The following is a 20,644-nucleotide window of genomic DNA, read 5'->3' on the forward strand; positions in this document are numbered from 1 at the left end:
TGGAGTAAAGAACGGGTGTGCAGGTGTAACAGCACTGTCAAAAATGTGTGGGCCTAAGTCCTTTCTGTCAGCGTTCCAAGGCTGTTACGGGAAATATTTGTTTCCATCTTTCCTGCTCTCTCAGCCGCACCCTCACTCCTCCTTTTACTTTCCCTCCCACTCCCTTCACATTTCTTCTCGCCCTTTCCACCATCCTGCTCCCTCCCTCCTCTGTCAGATGTCCATAGTCTCACTCCCTTACCGTACCACCTATCTTCCAGTTGTCAAGCTCTAACTCCTTTCTTACCCACCCTGTCTTTTCCTCCCCTCTCTCTTACATCTTCCCTTTTTCTTCTCCTTCCCCACATCTTACTTTATTCCCCCTCGTCTTATTATTTTCTCCGTTGCTGGCATACCTCCTCTAGGATTTCCCTTTACAAAGATTTACAAAGAATTCTTCTGACATTTCAATGACATAATTACTTTTTTTCTCCGATTTACCACTGTCCAACATCCTAACCATGATGAGACTTTTCATTTTGAGACCACACGTGAGTATTTGGCCTGTTGACTGTTCATACATGTTTAACATTCTCCTTAAAATGTTGGTTCTGGACTGATTTGTAGATATAATGAAGCAATGCAACTGGGCTTTCCTTTTGATTTCATGTAGCTTTATAATTATATTATTATTATTATTTTATAGCCCATAGGGACAAGCTTAACAAATTAGCTATAAACGGACATGGTTCTCTTCTCACTCTGACTCAGTGCTTTCGTGAAAGTGCACTTATTTATGATTAATAATTCTCTGCAGGACCAGGTCATCTGCCCTGGAGGCCATTAACAGCCAGTATCTGCTATTAAACCTTAAATGATCCAGCACAGGCTTACCAAGCATGCACGAGGCCCTGTTTATTTGTGTGTGAACTGCTTTGTAAAGAAGGGCTGTGGTTACACACTGGCCATCAGCATTTGGTCAAGAAGCTTGTAGCTTCCTTTAAAGTGCTTTTTCCCTCCTGTGGGGGTTATACTACTCATGTCAAACCTCAGGATCAACACTATGGTAATGACACAATAATGTGTTCAAGTAGAAAGGACAGCAATTAAAGTAATAGATGAGATAATTACTGTTGCAAAATGCATTACGTCCGACCATGTTCAAGAAGCAAACAACCGTATACAATCTTTCCCAGCACGTTCTTATCTGGAGGTACACGTGCAGAAGGGGGCCTAAGGTGTGCTGGCCACTCCTTACATCTTATTGGCCACCCCAAGTGCCTACCCATCATCTTAAAGTGTGATTGGCTATCTGCAAAGCGAGAGGCTGGACCTTAGATTAATCCAAATGTTTTTGAATGTGCATCGGTTTTGTATTATTTCTTTGTGAATAATGCTATTCCAACGTGTGTGTGTGTGTGTGTGTGTGTGTGTGTGTGTGTGTGTAAGCGCACGTGTACTATCTGTTCCTGCATTTGTTGTGTTAAACCTCAATGTGACATTGCAGTGACTTTAATGGTGTGTGCCAACTCTTACTCATACATTTGCTTAATTCTTATCAAGAGAGTATCTTACTCTGTGGTGTTGTAATGCAAGATTTTCCAAATGGGATCAACAGTTTCATATAATTTCTCTCGGATCAGGCTTTAGAATCTATTCAATACAGGTTCAGCTGATTCAACACAGGGAAACCCAGGTTTGTTTTTCCCTTCTTTCATCATAACCGTCCTTTCGTTTGTGCCAATAGGCAGGATGCCAAACACCTCTACTCCTTTCAGCTCTGAGCTTTCTGGGTTTGGTTGGCTGGTCAGGATTGGAAACAGGATTTAGTTTACATCAATGTTTGTTTAGGAATTACTGATTTCCCTACAACCTTTCCAGTAAAGCAGCGTCACTGTTTACACCAGGAATGTTACATAATAACTGTGCCACTCACATTTCTTCCCTCCAGCAAAATCATATTAAACTGTTACCTTGCTGTGGTAAGATTGCTAACAGGCAGTACAAGTGAAAGCGGACACACACTGTTAATAAACCTGCTGCAGAACTTGTTTCAACAATGTGCTTCTGCTGCCCCCTCGTGGACATAAACAGGCACTTGACACAATAAAAGCTGCAAGTCATCACGGCTCAAAAAAGGACCCCAGATTGTATATGCATCTCTAAAATGGTCTGGACAAAACTCAACATAGTGACTTACATGATTTCACAAAGAACTCTTTTACTGCACTGCATTGCACTACGCAGGTGTCCAAAACCTGCCCATTAGACCAGGACAAACCAAGAGCTTTTGTTTCTATGCATAGTCTACACTTTATTCAACATATGAAAATAAGTACAAATGGTAAAACCGGAAGAAAATTAACTCAAACTTTCTTGAAAACAAGCAAATAAATTAAGTCACCCTTTTAACGATTCATTACAAGAAACACAGCATGTGAATTTGTTCAATACATGAAAACACCGGTTACATCCTTCAAAGTCATTTGTGCAGTGGCAAAAAATGTGGGAAGTTCCAGACAATGGGTACTTCTATCACATCTACGTCACACACAGCTCTTCTTCTTTCTTTAATGGAAACTACTATTATCGCTTGAAGAACTTAGAGCTGGCACTGATGTCAGTGCTCGGAATAATTCATAACTTCCGGAAAAACCATCAGCAACCTGAAAAGCACAATAACTCATACAACTGTGTACTTTGCTGAGCTTTACTGACATATATCCTCAGTGTTCAGAGAAAGCAACAAACAGCAACACCAAACTGTATAAAGATTGAAGCCACTGTAACAACAGTTGAGAAACTGTAATGTGGTTAAATACAAACATGCATCCATCTGCTTTGTTTGGTTAATATTTAGAGTGAAGAACTACAGATAGCTTATACTCAAATACGTCTATCAGATGATAACCGAACATAAGCTAGGTGATGATGCACGATATGATTTGGACCATGTGCATTAAGTATCACAGGAGCTAAATACTATCCAAGACTGAAGGCCATAGTGAGTCAGAAACTACCGCATACTTCAACAAGTACATACAGTATAGCTAGCCATGTTTATTGTACATTTATGCAATATTTACATACTTAAAACTTCCCTCTGTGGCTTGATGGCGACATGTGCATCCCAAGTTACAGTCGTCTCCACAATTGCCTGACTTCAAAAAGCCAAAGGAGAGAAGAAGCATTTAATTCAAAGCAAGACAAAGAAATGAGAGTGCGTCGTCGTCATGAAGGCCAAGCTTAGTGATCAAACACTTGTTAACTTTTCTCTATTTTTGTCCAGCTGGAGACTGGAGTTTTCCACTTGTCTTGAGTGTATGTGTATGGGTGTGTGTGTGTGTGTATATATATATATATATATATATATATATATATATATATATATATATATATATATATATATATATATATATATATATATATATATGTATATATATATATGTATATATATACACATATATACACACACACACGCACACACAAGACCACCTCACACAGAGTGAAGGTCACAAGAACAATGTTGAAATCGATCTGCTGCAAACAGATTAAATAAAGGCAAAACACACATGAAGGAGAGGAAGAGTAAGGTGACACGAGGGGGGGAAGTTTGAAGACAAGACAGTTTTGTATTTAACTACTCTAAATGGATACACATGTTCAACCATAAACATATTTTGTCCCAAAATGCCATCCCTATTATGGGAAAAGTATATCCATAAATAGTAAATAAATGACTGAACTGGAGGTAAGAGGAGAGGGAAAGGGAAAGGGGGATTCCTCCAGGGTGGAAGAGGAGATCTTCTTAATAGGAGCGGATGGCAGGAGGGACGTGGGCACAGTCCTGCTCATCCAGAGAGTGGTCAATAACCGGGCGGTACTCTAGAGTCACCTGTGATTAGACAGAAAACAAAGATAAACAATACATTACTGACTCGGCTGGCCTTTAAAGTTGATAATGGTTACCAGGGCTGCCTAATATGCTGCTGTAAGCAAAACTGAAGGGCATTGTACCTTTCCAGTCTTAGGGTCGACGAAGGACAGAGTGTGTTTCCTCCAGTGCTCATCGTAGGGGGTCTTTTTCTGACCCTGCAGGGGCTTTGAGTAGTCGTACTCATCCACACGGTCCTGGAATATGGTCAAGAAAAACAATGTCAGAGGAGAGACTTATTTAGGCAATTATTCACAGACACAAAAATAAATATAAAATCAGAGAACAAGAGAGAATATAACTCAATAGATGGGAAAAAAAGTGAAATTCAACCAGTAGCGGATTGATTTAAGCTAATCTAGGGTAAGCAGAGAATGGCAAAAGAAAAGAAGAACATTGGCAGCGACAAAAATGGAGAAGAAGTGGCATAAACACTGCAAGGACAATGGATATATAAGCACATGTACACAGATCACAGTATGTTAAAACAGACCTTAAAGTCCTCTCTGGCATGTGCACCCCTGCTCTCCTTTCTCTGCTCAGCAGAGTGGATGGTCTGGACGGCGTTCAGCATCAGATTCTGCAGCTCCAACGTTTCCACCAGGTCTGTGTTCCACACAATACCTGCAGAAGAGAAGAGGAGAATCATTGTACCACTTGTGCTAAAATACTATACCCTCTCTTTTTGGACAAAGTGGTGGAGTACCTCTGTCGAAGGTCTTGATGTCTTCCAGAGTCCCGTAAATGGCATCCATCTTGTCACATCCCTCCTTAAGAACAGAGCCGGTACGGAACACAGCAGCATGGGCCTGCATGGTCTGTAAGGAAATTCAGGAAGAAACAGATCGGTTATGTTTTTATATAGAAGGTTCTGAAGGCCTTAATGAAGGAAACACACTTAAAATCGTAGTAAAGGACTGCTTATTACTGCAAAGCATCTAATGTACAGAGTCAAAATACATGCTTCCGTGATGTTTGATTGCCTCTATCTACACTTTTGTCAAACAAAGTTGTAAATAATTCTTGTTTGTGTGTACCTTCTGCATGTTGAGCCTGATCTCAGAGGTTCTCAGGCTTCCATTGGCAAACCTCAGTTTGTCCAGGTTGGCCACAGACTCCTCTCCTGCACTGGCCTGCAGAGGGGACAATTTCTCTCCTGAAGAGAAAAACAAAACACCGGAGTCAGAAAACAAGATATTATCCTGCCTGTAGAGCATAATATTGATAAAGTAGAGGTGTAATTGATATCAAAACAGAAGAGAATTCACATTTACCACCTGATCTTTTTTTTCTAACACAGAGTTTTTGCATCATAATGCTCAAATTTAAAATAGCAAAAAAGAAACTCTACTTTTTACACCAACCCATGAACAGAGGTCCTCACCAGGTTTGTGCTCCTCTGCGATGGTGAGGGCGCAGGCTCTGCCAAACACCACCAGGTCCAGCAGAGAGTTAGCGCCCAGCCGGTTAGCACCGTGGACACTGGCACATGCCGCCTCACCACAGGCATACAGTCCAGGAACCACCTTGTCAGCTCCATCGGTGTGAGTGATGACCTGACGGGAAAATATTAAAAGGTGTGTCACTTTGTTGGGAGAATGCTCACAGTGAAGCACTTAAAAGAGGATGAGGAGGGGCCATGTGCCGATTCAGACAGCTGTGCACACGTGACCTACCTGTCCCTTGAAGTTTGTGGGCACTCCACCCATGTTGTAGTGAACGGTGGGCAGGACAGGAATAGGCTCTTTAGTGACGTCGACTCCAGCAAAGATCATAGCCGTCTCAGAGATACCAGGCAGCCTTGTGGCCAGCTGCTGGGGAGGCAGGTGGTGAAGCTGCAGGTACACGTGATCCTTCTCTGGTCCAACACCCCTGAAGCAATAAAGAAAGGCATTGAAATAAGAACAGCAGCAGCTTACTGTGTTGTTTCAAGACCGAAACCCTGAAAACAAACAAGTGACTTTTGCATGCACGGCTGCAACACACAAATTCCGTTCATACCTGCCCTCTCTGATTTCTATGGTCATGGAACGGGACACCACGTCTCTGGAGGCCAGGTCTTTGGCATTGGGTGCGTAGCGCTCCATAAAGCGCTCTCCCTCGCTGTTGATCAAGATGCCTCCCTCACCACGGCAACCCTCTGTGATCAGACATCCAGCTCCGTAGATCCCTGTAACAATTCACACAATAAATGAGAAAAACTTTTCTAACTCGAGTATAAGAAAAACAAATCACTTATTGTTTATAAATACAAATAATGCAAATGCTGATGCCAAATTGATGCATTGAAGTGAGCCAACTTTGAGCTTAATTCTGGTTTTTAATTGCACAATAGTGGTAACTTACATTACACATCTATAGTTTTGTTCAGGCTAAATAAATAAGTGAGTACAAGAAAAGTTATACAGTAAAATATATCAAAGCAAGTGACAAATGAAGCATAAGGTAATCTTTGTAAATATAAAACCCCCAAAGATTTGATGTCATGACACAATACTGCATCAATAAAAACTATAATGGTGTGCTTTTTTGACTGACAAGTGATAAGTCTGTTTACTGTGGCATTTACACTGTAATTACTCCTGAAATCCTACCAGGATTTTGGTTTTACCCTCAAATTGTGCACAGGTGCACATATTCATTCAAGGAAAACTAACTTTAGTGATTAAGTTCCTTCTAATATGAAACAATTGACATGATGACAGCATTTTTTTTCTCATCCTTTTGAACCTACCGCTCCTGTTCTTTTATATTAGATGTGAAAAAACATATTCTGTCTCTACATACTGTTTTCCCTATGCCCTCTCTGATGTTTGCCCTTTCTCTTGCTCCTCTCTTGACATTTTCAAATCCATCATGTTCAGTTGTGGATTATTTTGACCAAACAAGAGTTGGTCCTTGGAACAGCGGAGAGAAAAACCAAGAAAGTTTTAATTTATTTTGTTTATCTGGTTTGAATGAAGTGTGTTTTAGGATTAAAAAATTGACGTTTCTACAAATGCAGTCTGGTTGCTTAAGCAAAAGCGATACAGCGTTTGTTTCTTGTTAAACGAAAAAAGGATTTTTTTTTTTTTTAAACTCTAACAAAGTTTTTTCTCTGTCGGGATCTTTTCCATGATAGACACTTAAAAAAAACAATGAGCCTGTCAGTGGCAAAAACAAGCACTTTGATGGTGCAAAATTGCCCAGAAGGTTTACATGTTTCAGAGCTGCTTGCTCTGGCAGTCTCGCTCAATACTGGACCAACGTAAAAAATGGTTGTCCATTTAGTCACAGAGACACTAAAACATGGGAAAATAAGAATGAGGTTGAAAAAATAAGAAAGTTACCCTTGAGACATGTTTAAATATATACAAATGCATTTATGTAACTAGAGACTTAAACAGCTTGTCAAATGTGTGCGCCTCAACTCTGGTGTCGAATGTCCAGCAGGAACGAAAATAAAGATGACCACTTGTCTTTATGTGAGTGAGGTCTATTATTGGAGCTCCATGTAAAAAAAATAAATAAAAACACTCGTTCACCAGCCAAATTCATAAAATCTAAGACTGCAGGTGTATAGATCTGAATGAGTGGGCAAACAGTCAGACAGAAATATGAAATGGCATTAACCACTAGACACATTAACAGTGAACACTATTTATGACACTGTCTTATCACACATTTGCAGCTAGACAATAAAATAATGCACTTTGAACTGTCAGTGATAGAATACCTTTCCCTAAAGAAATACCTGTATGAAATCTAGACATGTCTTTGAAGTATGAATGCAGCTACTGTGGAGCTTTTGAGCGACTATCTTTCAAAATAAGATTCTGCTTTTACATCTTATTATTTCATGATTTCAGTTTAATAAGTTAATATTGTACTTTCTCTCACCAGTGGGATGAAACTGTACAAACTCCAAATCCTGGCAGGGCAGACCTGCTCTGGTCACCATTGCATTTCCATCTCCGGTACTAGTGTGGGCAGATGTGCAGCTGAAATAGGTCCTTCCATAACCCCTGGAAGGAAAGATAAAGCACATTTATAAATTGTCATGAACAACATGGTTGTTAAAAAGATGAAACTATAAATGAAGACAAAGTGAGTGAGTAGCCTACCCGGTAGCGATGACAGTGTTCTGGGCTCTGAAGCGATGAATAGATCCGTCCTCCATGCAGAGAGCAATCACTCCTTTACACTCTCCATTTTCCATCAACAGATCCAGGGCAAAGTACTCAACAAAGTAGCTGGTGTCATAACGAAGTGACTTAACAGAAGACAGATGCATCAAATTAGGTTAAATGGGGCTCCACTTTCTTTCAGTAAGGACTGAGTAACATAAAGATAGGGAAAAGGTGTGTCGACTTACCCTTCCATAAAGCGTATGCAGTAGCGAGTGTCCTGTCCTGTCTGCTACACAGCAGCAGCGGTGGGCCTGGCCTCCTTTTCCATACTTGAGACTCTGACCTCCGAAGGCCCTCTGGTAGATCTTACCATCATCAGTGCGGCTGAACGGCATACCAAAGTTCTCCAGCTGGGAAAAAGATTCAGCAACATGAGGTCAGGATCTGAGGTTGTGTCATATATGTAGTATGAGGGAAGAGACATTCTGATGGTGTGATGCAAAAATGAAAATTCATGCAGTAAAGAAAGTCACACAAAATAAGATCTAACCACCTGCCAAATCTCCCTAACAAAACCAAAAAAACTCCACAGGGTTCATACTGACATTAAAAAAAATCATTCAAAGACTTTCAAGTACTTTTCAAAGAGCTTTTTTTCCATTTAAAGAATGTCACTCAAAGCAAATCATTTGCTAAACATAAAAAAAGGTGAGGAATGCAGTCTCCTTTAAAACTAGTCAAGTACATTTTAAATTCACCTATTTGAACTTCAGTGAAGCATTGTCTGAGGCTTAAATAGTACATACAGATGTATGTAATACATATTCACATTACAGAACAATTTATATAAAGTGACCATTGAATGTGGGTGAGACCTTACCTCCACTACGGCTGCAGGAGCCTGCTCTGTCATGTAATGGATAGCGTCCTGGTCTCCGAGCCAATCAGATCCCTTCACTGTGTCGTAGAAATGCCACCTCCAGTCATCCTCCTCCATGTTCCCCAGAGCTGCATTGATCCCACCCTGTAAACCAGGTTAATATTCAACAATTAAATACAATTAAAAAGAGATGGCACAAGTGACGAATATATTTATATAAATTTAGAAGCATGTTGTTATACCTGTGCAGCAACAGTGTGAGATCTGGTGGGGAAGAGCTTGGTGATGCAAGCAGTGTTGAATCCAGCCTCCGACAGGCCAAAAGCTGCCCTGAGTCCTGCTCCTCCAGCTCCTACCACCACAGCATCAAACTCATGATCCACAACTGGGTACTGAGTAGAGATCTGAAACCAATGAACAAGAAAAGTTACCGTAAAATTATCAATAAATAGCAGCTTGCACAGTAGTGGAAAATGAATCTCTCAGTATAGTCAGGGAGTGCTTTGAATTTGCAAAACCAGCTTGACATTTCTACCCATTTACAGTACTGCATCCCGTCAAGCAACTATACTAATAACAAATATAATCAACACTGATCTATACAAAAGAGCAAATGCAACTCACATCATCTGATACGGTGGCATTCTTCTTCTTCCCATAGATGGAGAAATGAAAGTTCCTGGAACCCTGAACTGCAGCAGCAGGGACCTGGCAGGAGACAATAATATACATCAATGGAGAAATCAAACAAAGGCAGCGCCCAAATAGGCAAGACTCACCATACTGGTAGCTGTTTACAGAAAATAACCTCTGCTAGTGACTGTGATCCGTTTACTCACATTTTGTAAGAGGCTGTATACATATAGCTATTAACTATTCCAATAACAATCCATAATAAAGCATTAATATCGGTTATCATTTAAAACTGTTCAAGTTTTATGAAGCACCTTGTAGTTGATGATCGTTTTTAATAACCTATTAAATCACTGTAGGTTTACTTTGGTCTAAAATTGCCTTTAAATACATTTGCATTGTATCCTTCACCATTCAGCTTAGCTAGCTATCACTCAGAAGCTAAAACTGTTTGCCACAAGGACAACTAAGGAAACTATGATAAACACGTTGGAATACCTCAATAATGTTGACAGTTTACTGAAAACACAACTCTCTACGTATAACGTGAAACAAATAAAGATATTGCAGTAAATATAACATTTTGGACTCGCAAGATAGCTTTTCTTCATGGAGTCACATTGAAACACCCTCAGCTACATAACGCAGCTTACGCAAGGCAGACTCTGCTGGTTACGAAAGCTGAAACAGCAGCGACATTCTTCCTTTCAGCGCTAGAAAGACAATATGCAAACATAAATAGAGCACATATCTGTGTGAAACAGATTTAATATTCCATTGTTACTACTCACTGCGTTTGTTTTAGATAGTACCCTCTTGGAGAGGAGACGGGACGCGGCACGGACACTCGCCATGTTGTCAGTAGAGGAACCTACTCAGCAGCTCGGCGGAGGTTCACATATTCTGTTGCACTGGGCCAAACCACTTTCCAAAAATGGGGTACCACTTCTGATAAACCTAATGGTTATCCCGTGAAAAACCTTTATTATAAAGTCTTTAACAGCATAAAACCACTTTCAGGATTATAAAAATTCCAAATAAATACAAACACATTTCTATTTGTACATATCTCAGGACTTTCATATGAGTGTTCTTCCATGATTTACCCTCCGTCGATATGGTTGACCTGCTACAGCAAAATTGTGTAACCTGGGTGTGCAGGAACTAATGTATAAGTGACCTAGACTTTTCATTCAAGGTGAGACACAGTACCATATATTTACACGCCGACTTGTAGTCGCACTTACAAAGCTATTATACTCCGTGTTATGTTTGTATGAAATACTCTAGCGAGCATGAGCCAGCAAGCCAAGTCGTTAGCTAGCATGTTAGCTCTATAGCTAGCTAGCCTTGTTTGTTGTTAGCTGGGCTGTCAGACTCGCAAGTTCATGCCAGACTGATGTTTGTGCCGCTGCCTGTCGCAGTGTTTTTGTAACGAACTTTCACATCTACCGCTAATTTGCAACACAATTTCTAAATGCCACACTTTCTGTCCAAACGTGTGTGTTTTTAGCTAAGTGGTGAGTCAAGCGGTAAATATAGCTAGTCCCTTACAATGAGCTTCAATATCAAGACACATAAATAAGAGGCTTCTCAAAAGCTTCATACTCATGTTGTTTTGTTTACGACTAGGACACTTTCTTGACGTTTACCTTTAACTATAGCTGCTGTCACTCAATAATAAATGCCTGTGTTTACTGCAGTGTCATTGGTAGAAGTGCAAATCAAAAGACACTGAACTTCAGGAGCACTATCGGTTTGTGTTGCTACATTTTAACATTTACCTGGCCCTTACGTATGTGACAGCAGCCCCCATGAACAACTTGAATGACCCCCCCAGATGGAACATCCAACCGGACCCGAGAGGAAGAGGGGCGGGGGGCGGCGATGGGAACCAATGGAACTACGCCCTGCTGGTCCCCATGCTGGGATTGGCTGCATTTCGTAAGTTACACAAGGTGATGTGTCTAGGTGTGTTTGTGGATGAGGTAACAGACACAGGGGAACATTTGTGTGTCATTGAAAATTACGTGCAACGCAAATTGAGTATTTTGTGAGATGTACATCTATAAGGTAAGCTAAATATGGATAAAAAATCTAAGATTTCATTGTTTGTAAAGATGTTTTGGTAATATCTATCTAATAATGTATTCACCTACACTTTTCTTTAAAATAGAAAAGAGTGAATTTTTATTAGTCTTCAATGTCTTCTGAATCCTTCTTAAATGCATGTACACTTTTGTTTCAAGGTGCTTTCTAATCCTTTTAAATTTGAGAGAAAGGAAGCAGGTACATTACTGGAGCTGTTCGGGCTTCATGAGATAAAGATCTTCTCCATCCTCTGTTTGATATACCACTGTGCCTTCAGGTTGGATCTGGACCAAGGAGTCTCAGAGGGAGATCCAGAAGGTCAAAGCCCAGTATGACAAGGATGTCTCCACAATCAAAAGCGAGATGGAGGTAAAGTACCGGGAGACACTGACAGAGAGGCGCAGGGCAGCTGCTACACTGGAGCTGGAGCTGGAGAAGGAGAGACAGAGGGTCAAAGGCTACAAGCAGGCCCTGATCTCACAGAGCCAGCAGCTGATGGAAGAGCGGAAACAGTTACAGCAGGTAAAATCTTGTGTTATTGTGCATGTTTCCCCTCTAACCTGTAGCCTCTCCTGCATAAACCAAACTGTCATCTCCCATTCCAGGAGCGGGTAGCCTTGGAGGAAGAGAAGCAAAGGCTGGTGAAGTCCGGCGCAGCAGGGGCTGTGCTGCACCACGCCCTGGAAAGAGAGAATAACTGGTACAATCGTGCCACTGCCACTCTGAAGGAGCTAGAGGGTCAGCTGGTAGAGCGCCAGAATGCGTACTGTTCCCTCATCCAACCTCGAGAGCAGCGGCTGGAGATGGAGAAGAACATGCTGCTTAAGGTCGTCAAAAACCCTGTCGGGGCAGAACTGGATCTAGAGTCTGATCTGAAGGATATTTTCAAGAGAGATAAGCACTGTGCGGACCTGCTAAACATGGACAAGAGGAAGAATGGAAGCCTCATGTGGGTGTACCTCAAGTACTGGCAGCTGCAGGTCACTGTCCAGAAACACAAGAGAGCTGAAGAAGCCGTATTAGGAGAGAAAATCCAGTCTCACACAAAGTGACAAAAGACAAACAAAAGGCATTTGACTCTAAAGAATGTTGAAAGTACTGTATGTGGACTAGAAATGAAAAATGCATGTATTTTTCACTGTGTAATTCTCCTCACTTGATAGGGATTCCATGGAAACACTAAAAAGATCATCTCAATCAGATCATGTTCAACATAGCAAAGTCCCTCCCTTAATCTCCCTATAAACTGTCAGGCTTGAGCATGTCAAAATGCATCACCATAACTTCAGAAGCCCCAATTAAGACTCATTAGCTTTAAATTAACTGTGTGGAAAACATATAATGGTAAAAATGCTCTGGGATCATTCAGGTGATATCCATATTGGATACACAACTTCATTTTATTTTCCATTCAACTCCTTGTTAGAATATTTGTATCAATTGAACTTGCATTCTCTGAGTGCCATGAATTACTGTTAGGTGCATATGTATTCATATTTCTGGAAATTCATCCAATCAATGTCAGCTATGAATTTAGGGCTCCCAATAACTGTTCGCAATGTGGTGTGATAATACACACTGCTGCGTTGAGCAAAAAGAAAGTGGTATCCATAAAGGGTTAGGGTTAGGACACATTGTCAAGAACAATATTTTGATGGAAAAGTCATTGACGTCTTTCTGTGGAGTGTGTTAATACCATGCATTAATGTGGGGATGGACTATGGTGTGAGATATACATCATGATGTCCATGGGACTTTATTTTTTCCCCAACACTTCTGTCCTTAAATTGGGGTTTTTCCTATCTGTGACATCTCTCCTTCCACTCTAATGGGTGTTGCCGTGTGTGATACATGGCCTCAAACCAGCTGAATAGTGCATTTGTTTCTGATCACTGGAGTTACATTTCTAGGTCTGTGTGAGCTTTTCAACTACACTGAAGGTGCATGAAGACTAAAGGCATCAGAGCTCAGATTAGTGCTCAATACTGCAACAAACATAATCAAACAGCACTCTTTTACTTGTCACTACAGCCTTGTAATGAAGGGTCAGACGAAAGCTGTAGCATTTTACCAAGCCTCTCTGCACCGTCATGTTTTCTTTTGACCATAACTTGGTGAATAAGTGCTGCATCTCATGCCACAAGTTCACATGTACTGACTTGAACCACTCTGTGAAACCCTCCTAATAAATCTTTTGGTGAAAGAAATTAATTTCAAGGTCCTTGTGTATTCGTTGGAATCTCGAAACTGCGGCTAGATTTACCCAAGTATAATCCAGCCTACTTGTGGTCCTTTACAATAATGTTGTTATACCACAGGGGGGTGCTGACACTGGGTTTGTATACTGAAGAGGGACATTTGTAAAGACATTTGTTGGATTTTCTCTAACAGGACAATTTTATTAACTTCAGTGTAAAACTGGAGGCAAAATGAGGTTCCAGACTTTGTTTCATGAAGCTTTGTTAGGCATGAAAATCACTGGCAAAAGTGCCATTTCTTCCTGGAACATAGTTTACAATCACTGTAAAGAATCTATGTCACAACGTTCATATCTACGATACATCATTACATTTTATATCATCAGTTCAGCATTATGCCACATTTTTAAAGATAACACTTTTGGTAATTTAATCTGGAGGGGAAAGAAATGAAAAACACTCATCCTCAGAAGAAGAATATGTTGTCATAAAAATAATAATAATAATAATAATAATAATATTAATATAATAATATATAACAAGTCTTTTAATTGGATGATACTAAAAATATCACTTAGCAGATGAGATATCACTGAGTTTGTCATACATAAGAACAACAGAGGCAACAACAAAGCCCATTTTTTTGTTTTTACACTATACACGTTTTTATTTGCTAAAATGTTTATTATAATAACAAAGGCTTTGTCATATTTTCGAAACTACCATTTTACATACTTTCCACCTCCTCACTCACTCCCTCCTCTGCACCCGATGAGAGGTTTCCCTTGGTGAGGACATCAGGCTCGAGGCTCTGAAGTTCACTCTGACTGGCTTACTAAGGTCCTGAGTTACGGCAGTCACTTTCTGTTTATCCACTCCATTGACTGGCTGTTGATCTGTGTACCCAGAGGTTGTTGTGGCCCGACGTAGATCCCTGCTGGCATTGAAGAAAGGTAGCTGGTGCTTTGTCATGGCGCTGCCGTCGCTGCCCAGCTTCAGAGTCTGGCTGGGACTCCTCTGGACCATGAAGTGGACCACCTGTTGCTGCTTGTAACTCTCTCTATGAATGCCGTCAGTCTCTGACAGTGTCAGCCTGGAAGACATAACACACACCAGATAAATGGGTTTTAATCCAGTCTTAAGTAGGCTGGTGCTGTGATCATATTGCTTTCAAATTCTTTAATATAGCTCATGGACTTTAGGACACATCCACACTGCATGACTCAAGAAGAAAACTGCTCCTGCTTAGTTGAAACTTAAAATCTGGTTGTAATTTTGACCATCTCAGATTGCATATTACAGATTTCCTTTTGTGGTCAAAGGCAACATATGCACATGCAGTGAGAGCACTGATCAGGTTGAGGTCATGGAGAGCAACTTCCCTGAAGGTTTCAAGCCCAACAAGGCTGCACAGGAGCATTTTTAAGCCCTGCTGGATGTAAATCACTGTGGATTTCAAGTCAAAACAGAGAACATCCTCATCACTTGTTTACAGTAACAACATAATGGGCTCGTCCGTTGTCCTTTACCCTCTTTCCTGCTCCTTGTCACAACACCATATGGAGCACTACACCATCTAAATCTACAAAGATTTAGCAACCTACTTGTATTGGGGTCTCGTTTCAAGGACCAGGCTCAGCCAACATGCTTGGTAGCTCTCCTTCTTCCACTGGTTGTCCTCCTGAAGATCACAGAAGGAGTTCACCAGGTAGCAGCCTCCTCTGCTCACACAGTGCATGGTGTCGGTACTTTCAAGACAAACGTCCTCTTTCACTCGTGTCTAACTCGAATTGTATAAAAACTCACGTTGTCATCATCAATGTGTGTGTCTGTGTGTACCAAGTAGCCTGAGATGTGTGTGTGTTGGTGTGTGTGTGTGTTGGGCAATGTCTTAAGTATCCAGTCTTGTTTCTATTTTTACTCCTCTGCATCACTTTGTAGTGAATGTCCTCACTTCAGGCATCCTGAAGGTTGGTTTTCACTTGAAAATGAGCTTTAGCTGTTTCCATGACATGAGTCAACCAACCGGATTAATCCAGATCACAGTTGAATGTGAACGCCCACTCATTTATTTTACATATTCATGTTTTATCATGTAGTTCTAGAGAGGTCATCTTATAAATCATACACTTTTAACTTGTGCAACTTGCGATCTTGTACTTTTGGATTTTTTGTATTATGGTTTGGTTTGATTATGTGCACTCATGAGTATGGGTTTGTAGATACCTGTGTGTTTACGTCATTAATACAAGTGCTGAGAGAAATATTAAATGTTAGAATGACGTGGATAAAAGGTTCATCCCTTAGGGTCAAGAAAATACCCTCCCACTCCTCAGATGTCTCTCACATAGACCGAATATCACAAGGAGGAAACAGCTGAAGGCAATCAGATCACTTACACTTATAATCCAGCTCATTAATTTAAAGTTAGGTCAGTTCCTTGGCCAAATGTGTAAAAGACTGCAAAATAATGTTTGTGACTGAATTTTAGAAACGTTCTATGTCACACTGGACACTGTGCATTTATTTACCTGGACGGTGATGGACAGACGGCTCCTAGTGTCTTTTTATTTAAGTTATGATGGATGGATGGATGTGAACGAGGTTGGGAGGGCAAGTTAAAGACCCTGCTAGATTTACACTAAATGCTTACTAGGACAGATAAACAGAGCAGGATTAGAACCGTGTCCTCATGAAAGAGAAAGATAATTAGGCCTGTAGGGGTATAAATAGTTAAAAAGCCATCCATTGTGTTTTATTACTTTCCAGACAATAGTTGCACCTCCACAAGTGAATTGTTCTCTGTGAATATTTGAAGCCACGTGACAGAATATCACTTTAAACTTTGATTACTCGTGCTGTCATGGGGACAGTGGCAACACTCAAGTTTCATCAAACTGTGAGGGTGAAACTGTATCAGAGGGCGTTTGATGGTGTGGCTGAGGCAGTGGAAGGTATGCTGGACTCATCCCAGCAAAAACAGTCTGTTCCAGTGACACAAGAGGAGGAAATGAATGTGAATGTTATTCCATATGAGCAGGGGGTGTTATCATGACACTAGCATTCATCAGTGTTGTAAAAAGCACCCAAAATGCCAAACTTGAGTAAAAGTAAAGATACTGTATTAAAACATGAAAGTCAACCGTGTGAATAGAACTTGAGTAAAAGTCTAAAAGGGTTTGATTTTAAATATACTTAGGTGTTAAAAGTACATTTCTGGCAATAAATGTACTTAATTAGCGATAGTACAAGTAAAAGTAAGTTAGACATACAATATATTCACGTCATGTAATGTTCAAGTCAACCAATAATCGGCCTGGCAGATTATTACATCCAGTATTTAGTATTTTTCTGATTGTCAGATATCATTGATAATTTAAAATTGCCGCAATATGCACTCTACAGAGTAACTAGTTACTAAAGTTATCAAATATATGTAGTGGAGTAAACAAATGTAGTGGTAGCAGAGAACTGAACTATTCAAGGACAGTACCATAGCATCAAAATTGTACTTGTAGTAAATTCACTTTGTTACATTCAATCACCGTTCTTCATATAGTCATCATTTTCTGCAGTATATACTGCAATACTCACAAGCAACAAACTCCAATGTTTTGAAGGAGATGAGTTGTGGAAAATGAGAACTGTGGGAGTTTTCCTCTTGTATCAAGCAAAAATAAGTTTGAGCGGGATGTTTCATTAATTTGCCTTATTTTAGATTGCACGTCCTGCGATGTGACAAGTGCACATTGTGATGTCAATGCTGATAATATATACTGTGCAGCCTTAACATTGAGCACAGTTCATAATAAATATATTGCTGAGTCGTACTGTGTCATGAGGCAGAAGAAGTTAAGCAAAAAAAAAAAAGGCTCTAGAGTTTAAATATATATAAAACTAAGAATTACTCAACAGATGCAGTCATTGCCGTGTACACTGCAAAGGAGAAGAAAAGTAGATGCAGAAGATTATTTTATCAAATTTATTGTGAGACTTTTAAATATTACACAGTAAATTTCTCTGATGTCTGATAGCAAAAACCTAAATCTTTAGACTTTTCTCACCAAGCATCGATGATATAATACAGTATGTTCACAGAGATAAGTGAAGACATATGTCTGACGTGCCAGTAGTATCAGTGCTGATCAACAGTCCTTTTATGAAATTCATTTCAATATTTTGTTGGAACAAAACTGATACAACAACCTTGTTAGTTTACTGAACAACAGACTGGAAAAAATATGCTTTTTTTCTACATCAAATAAAGCATCAGTGTGTTTCTGACTAGACCCGAGTCAGACACGCACACAGCTTTAATATCTCAGCATCCTCAGCTGAACCAGGCCGGCCTCTTCCTCGGCCTCTCCACAATCCTCTTGTCTTTGTCCTGCTGGCTGGGAGTCTCCCCCTCATACAGGATGACAGTCTCCACAGCCGGGGCCCTCAGCGGACCGCTTTCCATTGCTTGTATCTGTTGACGGATCAGACCGGTCTCCTTGCACACCTTCGCATAACAGAAGCCACACATAATGTGTTTCTGCTTCAAGTGGCCACACTCTAGACATGGCTCAATGTTGTTCTGAGAGAAGGAGACAGAGTGAGGAGACGGTGAGTCAAACAATGTAATGGCAACACTGTTTCTAAAAGACTTCTGATGTATCTTTGGCATGTTATTGTCACTTATTGGCCATCAAATTAACCAATTTTGATATATGTGATCATCTTACACTGAGCATTATTATTACTGTGAAACATTAAACTAAACTTAAGTGATTAACATGAGTGTGTACATTAGTCACATTACACAACAGGGGCTCTTCCTTCTTTGTTATAGATATTCTTATTTATTTATTTGCATTTAATCTAATTTATCAATCTGTTGGTGTTGGTTCTTTGTTGGTTAACGGTTGTAAACATTTAATTATATTTTTGCAAAGAGATGTTTCTGTCCTCTCCCTTTGAGAGGATCCAGGAGTGGCTCTTATCAGTGTACCTTGACTTTCAGGAGTTTGCTTTCATCTCTCCTCCTGGTGCGGTTGACCTCTATGGTGCGTCTCTTCTTGGGCGCTGCCATCCACAGGATGCCGTCGAGGAGGCCAGGAGGCTGCTCCGGGCTCTGCTGCTCCTCCAGCTCATCCTCCCTGTTCAGCTGAGGCAGGAGACTAGGTCCATTCACCGCCAGCGCTGGAGCTACACACAGCAAAGACAGTGTTACCTTCTTATCAATAGGCAAATATAGCGAGTTTAAACTTTAGAATGACATCAAAGACATCAGAGCCAGACACGCTGTGTATGTGTATGTCAGGGCTTATCGCCGTGATTAGCAGCTACGTTAGCTTAGCTACCGTCCAGAGCTCCGGTCAGTAACTCACCCAGCTGTCCGTCTATTCCCGCCGCCTGCAAGAGTCTGCTTTCAATGTGTAGCAAAGAGCACCTCAAGTTGTGCACCAACGCGGATAAATTCATCATTTTACTGCCTGCACGCTTCCTTTCCAGCTATCAACATGTCAAACAGCTCACGGTCACTCTCTGAGGTCCACTACGTCATCACACAGCGCCAACAAGCTTCTTCTTCTTCTTCTGTTTAATTTCAAAGCAGACAAGTTTCGATGTCTTATTGCCACCCAGCGGTAAAGTGTCAAGTGTTCAAGTTTCACTTTAAAAGGATAATACATGAAACAATATTTGTATATATCCTTCAAAAAACTGACTTATTCCACAATAATTCCCCTAAATGTGAAACTTTATGTCAATAAAACATAAAAGGGAAGAATGAGCTAAATCAGTATGAAGACATCCAATACAGTTCAGCAGCAATACAAACTGCAACCTCAGCATGGAAGTCAAACAGCAAAAAAATACCAATCATCTTTAAAATACATAAATCATCCCACAAGAAACAGAAGCTTACTCTGAACCTGCACCATTACAGAGTGGTTGATTCCCTTGTTTAGTCTGTGTTGATATGATCTGGACATTACATCTGTCAGTATAATGCACAAGATGGAGAAGCTCAGAAAGTCATCCTACAAACAGAACAGCTCAACTGAAGGATTTGCCGGGTCTTATTATAGCAACAGCCCAATGCATGAAGTGCGAAATGAACTAATCCCTGGGTGGAAGTGAACCACCAACCTTCGGATCGTAATGCTTCTGAGCATGCGCACAACCTAAATTATAGAAAATACACAGAAGTAACCAGTCGACTATATTAGATGAAAACCCTACGCTGTGCCTTGCCTTTCCACAAGGATGCATATTTTTAATCTCCTAAAAAGTTATTTGCTGCCTTTTGAATCGGACAGATTTGCAGTTCAACAGAACCACAACATCCAAAATGATCTAACAGTTGATTTAACACATCTCTAACAGAGGACATGGAAAAACTGCACATTATATCCTCAGTGAAGTGAGGATTTATTACAGGACTGTTGGATTACACTGGTACCTGATCAAACCCAAACTCAGCTGCTAAGAGCTGCCTACAGATTGTGAATTACAGCCTTTTAAACCTTCTGCATGAAAAAGTAATGTGTATTCACTCCTGTTTATCAACCTGACTGCAGCAGCGATCCACAGAGCTGATCGCCTTTATCATGTGTTTATGTATTGTGATGTTGACTGCTGACTGCTGACTGCGGAGCTGGTTGGGAAATCTTTACTTCATGAACAACGTTACAGAGAGGAGAGGGGGGAAGAAGAGAGAGGAGCAGAGTCTGACACCATCCTTGGTATGTGCCCTTGCTCGCTAATGTTAGTTTACACAATAAACAATAAACTCCCAAAAAATTTGAAATAGATTTACAGTATTATATCCATT

General features: G+C 40.5%; 4 protein-coding genes across 5 annotated transcripts; 1 reads left to right on the forward strand and 3 right to left on the reverse strand.

The window, feature by feature from the left end:
- Positions 1-3,421: 3,421 nt before the first annotated feature.
- On the reverse strand, positions 3,422-10,456 carry sdha (succinate dehydrogenase complex, subunit A, flavoprotein (Fp)). Its single transcript, XM_084356927.1, has 15 exons — positions 10,327-10,456; positions 9,527-9,610; positions 9,145-9,306; positions 8,903-9,046; positions 8,268-8,432; positions 8,017-8,165; positions 7,793-7,917; positions 5,915-6,083; positions 5,590-5,785; positions 5,298-5,469; positions 4,951-5,069; positions 4,620-4,731; positions 4,407-4,537; positions 3,997-4,110; positions 3,422-3,874 (listed from the first exon to the last, which is right to left on the reverse strand). The coding sequence occupies exons 1-15, from the start codon at positions 10,387-10,389 to the stop codon at positions 3,788-3,790; spliced, it is 1,992 nt and encodes a 663-aa protein (XP_084213053.1). The 5' UTR covers positions 10,390-10,456; the 3' UTR covers positions 3,422-3,787.
- A 179-nt stretch (positions 10,457-10,635) lies between these two features.
- On the forward strand, positions 10,636-13,837 carry LOC311259655 (coiled-coil domain-containing protein 127-like). 2 transcript variants are annotated; one of them, XM_084356928.1, is made up of 4 exons: positions 10,636-10,733; positions 11,342-11,479; positions 11,904-12,148; positions 12,232-13,837. In XM_084356928.1, exons 2-4 carry the CDS (start codon positions 11,350-11,352, stop codon positions 12,676-12,678), a joined length of 822 nt encoding a protein of 273 aa, XP_084213054.1. In that variant the 5' UTR covers positions 10,636-10,733; positions 11,342-11,349; the 3' UTR covers positions 12,679-13,837. The 2 variants fall into 2 exon arrangements, with proteins under 2 accessions (XP_084213054.1, XP_084213055.1); XM_084356929.1 differs by having other exon boundaries at positions 10,640-10,733; positions 11,345-11,479.
- Positions 13,838-14,159: 322 nt separating this feature from the next.
- LOC311259625 (uncharacterized protein) lies at positions 14,160-15,639 on the reverse strand. The gene is made up of 2 exons (XM_084356863.1): positions 15,429-15,639; positions 14,160-14,917 (listed from the first exon to the last, which is right to left on the reverse strand). The coding sequence occupies exons 1-2, from the start codon at positions 15,560-15,562 to the stop codon at positions 14,575-14,577; spliced, it is 477 nt and encodes a 158-aa protein (XP_084212989.1). The 5' UTR covers positions 15,563-15,639; the 3' UTR covers positions 14,160-14,574.
- A 2,153-nt stretch (positions 15,640-17,792) lies between these two features.
- Positions 17,793-19,387, reverse strand: mrpl32 (mitochondrial ribosomal protein L32). The gene is made up of 3 exons (XM_084357011.1): positions 19,197-19,387; positions 18,818-19,014; positions 17,793-18,403 (listed from the first exon to the last, which is right to left on the reverse strand). Exons 1-3 carry the CDS (start codon positions 19,291-19,293, stop codon positions 18,155-18,157), a joined length of 543 nt encoding a protein of 180 aa, XP_084213137.1. The 5' UTR covers positions 19,294-19,387; the 3' UTR covers positions 17,793-18,154.
- Positions 19,388-20,644: the final 1,257 nt, after the last annotated feature.

This window comes from Pagrus pagrus (genome assembly GCF_965226575.1).
Source record: "Pagrus pagrus genome assembly, chromosome: 7".
NCBI lineage: Eukaryota > Metazoa > Chordata > Actinopteri > Spariformes > Sparidae > Pagrus > Pagrus pagrus.